At 43.7% G+C, this 2,645-nt stretch overlaps 1 protein-coding gene across 3 annotated transcripts; it reads right to left on the reverse strand.

Annotated features, from left to right (window-relative positions):
• Positions 1-2,639, reverse strand: LOC127751064 (uncharacterized). 3 transcript variants are annotated; one of them, XR_008011957.1, is made up of 4 exons: positions 909-2,639; positions 622-815; positions 188-272; positions 1-110 (listed from the first exon to the last, which is right to left on the reverse strand). XR_008011957.1 is itself a non-coding variant. In XM_052274039.1 (2 exons), exons 1-2 carry the CDS (start codon positions 1,083-1,085, stop codon positions 642-644), a joined length of 351 nt encoding a protein of 116 aa, XP_052129999.1. In that variant the 5' UTR covers positions 1,086-2,639; the 3' UTR covers positions 288-641. The 3 variants fall into 3 exon arrangements, 1 of the variants encoding a protein (XP_052129999.1); XR_008011956.1 differs by having other exon boundaries at positions 1-272; XM_052274039.1 differs by lacking the exons at positions 1-110; positions 188-272 and having other exon boundaries at positions 288-815.
• Positions 2,640-2,645: the final 6 nt, after the last annotated feature.

The raw sequence follows: 2,645 nt of genomic DNA on the forward strand, positions 1-2,645 counted from the left end.
GAACAGCATTAAACATTCCACCCCAGAAAGCAACAAACATGGAAGGGGATGACAAAATTTGATGACGAATTGATGACAGAGGAAATCACAGAGGGAAACACAGAGGAAATCTGGAAAGAAACGGAGAAAAGGGTGAAACAGAACGGTAAAGGGACGAATGTCAAGGAAAAGAGAAGTGAAAACTAACCTCACTCTTCACAAAGGCAGCCGCCATTACTGGGGAGGGACGGAAGGAGTACTGATGGGTCCAAGACCAGCTGGTGCAGAGGGCGCTAAACAACAAAAACAAAAACAACAATAAAGCAACAAAAATCACCTGCAGTAGCCGAGGGCCTAGAACATACAAAAGTGAAACGAAGGCATCTGGCACAGATGTAAATACTGTGCGCACCAAAGAGATCAGGAAAGGTTTGGAAGGAAAGCTCAAAGACCCCGGGGGAACGCAACAGAGTGAATTCAGGGGCACAAAAACGAGCACAACTCCCACAAATTTGAACGGGCTCGGAGTCCTCCAGCCCGTGGTGATAACATAAAAATACGAGAGCCATCGTGAAGAGACAGGAATCAAAGAACCGTTACGTGTTCGAATGGACTGAACAGGAAAACAAAAGAGGAACCTACCTTCATCGGAGTCCGAAGAGTCAGCAGGACCGACAGGACCAATCCTCTGATTCGGTTTCAGGCTCGGATTCTTCAAGAATATCGGGCAGAGTCTGAACAGAATTGGCACCAATATTAAGGATGCTGTAGTATTCTTCAGAGCTAATCACGCCATCTTTGTTTCGGTGCGCCATAAGCTCGCGTTCCAGAACTCGCTAAAAATAAAAAATAAAAATAAAAGAAAAACATGCAAATAAAAAGGGACAGAAATAAAATGGAAAAGAAAGGAGGAAAGGAACAAAACATACATAGCAAGGTTCAAAACAATGCCCGCAGGTGCACCATTCATCATTGAGGCCGAAAACCCACTCGTTCACAACTAAGTCCTCGAAAAAACTGTCGTCTAGCACCTCCCATTTGTTGCTAGACTTAACCTCAGACGAATTTCCACAACGGATGCATATCTGAATAAAATAAATAAACATAAAATTCAAGGAAAACAAGGAAATGAAGAAGGGGAACTGAAAAAAATTGGAAGGTAGACCTACCCGGCGGGAGGTCCAGCCAGCGGGCGGTTAAGCCCCCGCACAAGTTGAACGCAAATAAGGCGAGCAAAATCCCCGTATTCGGCATTTAACTGATCTAAATGCTCCTGAGGCTCGGGAAGGTCGCTGGTAATCAGCGCACTCAAAGATTCAGCACCAGGACCACGAGGAGCCATTTTATACAGGGATCGCACAAAAGCAAGGAACAGGTGCCGGATTTGAAAGGTAACGGTTGGAGAGCGCTAACGGGATGGACGGAAACAAAAGGGAATCGGAAAAGCCGAATTCAAACAGCCGCAGAAGGCGGGGAGAAGGAAGGAGGAAAGAGAGGAAGAGTTGTTGAGAGATAAAAAATCAACAAATCAGCAAAGTTGTGCAAAACAACAGCTGCAAAATTTAAAGAAATTACACAAGACGACGCTGAGGAAAGGAAAACCGCATTTCGACACAGGAACAACAACGCAGAATCGCCGAGGGACAACATCAACGTGAAGAAATTCCAAAACAAAAGCTAAGTCCCATAACCTAGAGAAGTTGTGTGATAGGTTTAGTTTTATAAATTAAGGTGTCACGTAGGTAGGACTAAGCAGTAGGAGACACCTAGGCTAGTTAAAACTAATCATCCAACAAAAGTGGGTGACATGACAGTGTCTACTTTTGGAAATGTTGTGTGTTTCAGGTCACACAACAAACCCAGCATCAAGACAGCAAGACTAATTCACTGATGATCTGACAAAAGGACGTAAGTCTACAAGTTGGGGAAAATGTATTCTACTGCTTTCTAGAACCTATACTGTATGATACACACCCCAGTCAAAACGGTTTCAGATTATCTATTATAGTTGGCACTGGACAGCAATGTGCATAAGGGCGCAAGTCCAAGCGTTTTCTGAAACTAGGGCGCAAGTCCATCATTTTCAGGACCAAAGGAAGTAAGTCCACGCAAGTCCACATGGTTTCTGAAAACGGGGCCCAAGTCCACCCAGTTTGTAAAAAGATAGGACTTGAGCCATCAAATGCCAATAAATACATTGACACCATAAGAAAATGGAAATAAATTGGTTTTAACAATTCCAGCTTGAATGTTATTCATCTAGACCTAATTTCCTTCACATTTTGAACTTGTCTGACTACATTGAAAATAATGTCTGCTATGGCTAATGGGTCCACTGTTTGTGTGAGAAAACATCTCCACAACAACTTATTTGTTACGATGTTGAAATTTTAAAGTTCGACTCACCTCAACACAGCTGCAGCCTGCACCCCAAGACTGGTTTGGACAGGGCACAGTAGATTTTGAGAGGTGACAGTAGCTTGGTCAAACACTAATTGTTGTGAAAATAGACTGTATTTCTGTTGTGTCCCGCGAGTAACAGGTTAACCCCCACAACCGCTCTTCTCAGTCTTTTGGAGCTGTCCACACATCCCATGGCATGTGAACTGTGACACCACCACTTCTAACCACTTCTAACAAATACCTTGAGTGCCCAAAAAGTCTGG

The sequence above is a fragment of the Frankliniella occidentalis genome, unplaced genomic scaffold, assembly GCF_000697945.3.
Source record: "Frankliniella occidentalis isolate FOCC.00 unplaced genomic scaffold, Focc_3.1 Scaffold328, whole genome shotgun sequence".
Taxonomy (NCBI): Eukaryota; Metazoa; Arthropoda; class Insecta; order Thysanoptera; family Thripidae; genus Frankliniella; species Frankliniella occidentalis.

Coding starts and splice junctions, on each gene's coding strand:
- LOC127751064 (XM_052274039.1), bottom strand. CDS start 1,085: ATGTTTATTTATTTTATTCAGATATGCATCCGTTGTGGAAATTCGTCT. Junction 816..908: donor ATTGTTTTGAACCTTGCTAT/GTATGTTTTGTT, acceptor TTTTATTTTTAG/CGAGTTCTGGAACGCGAGCT.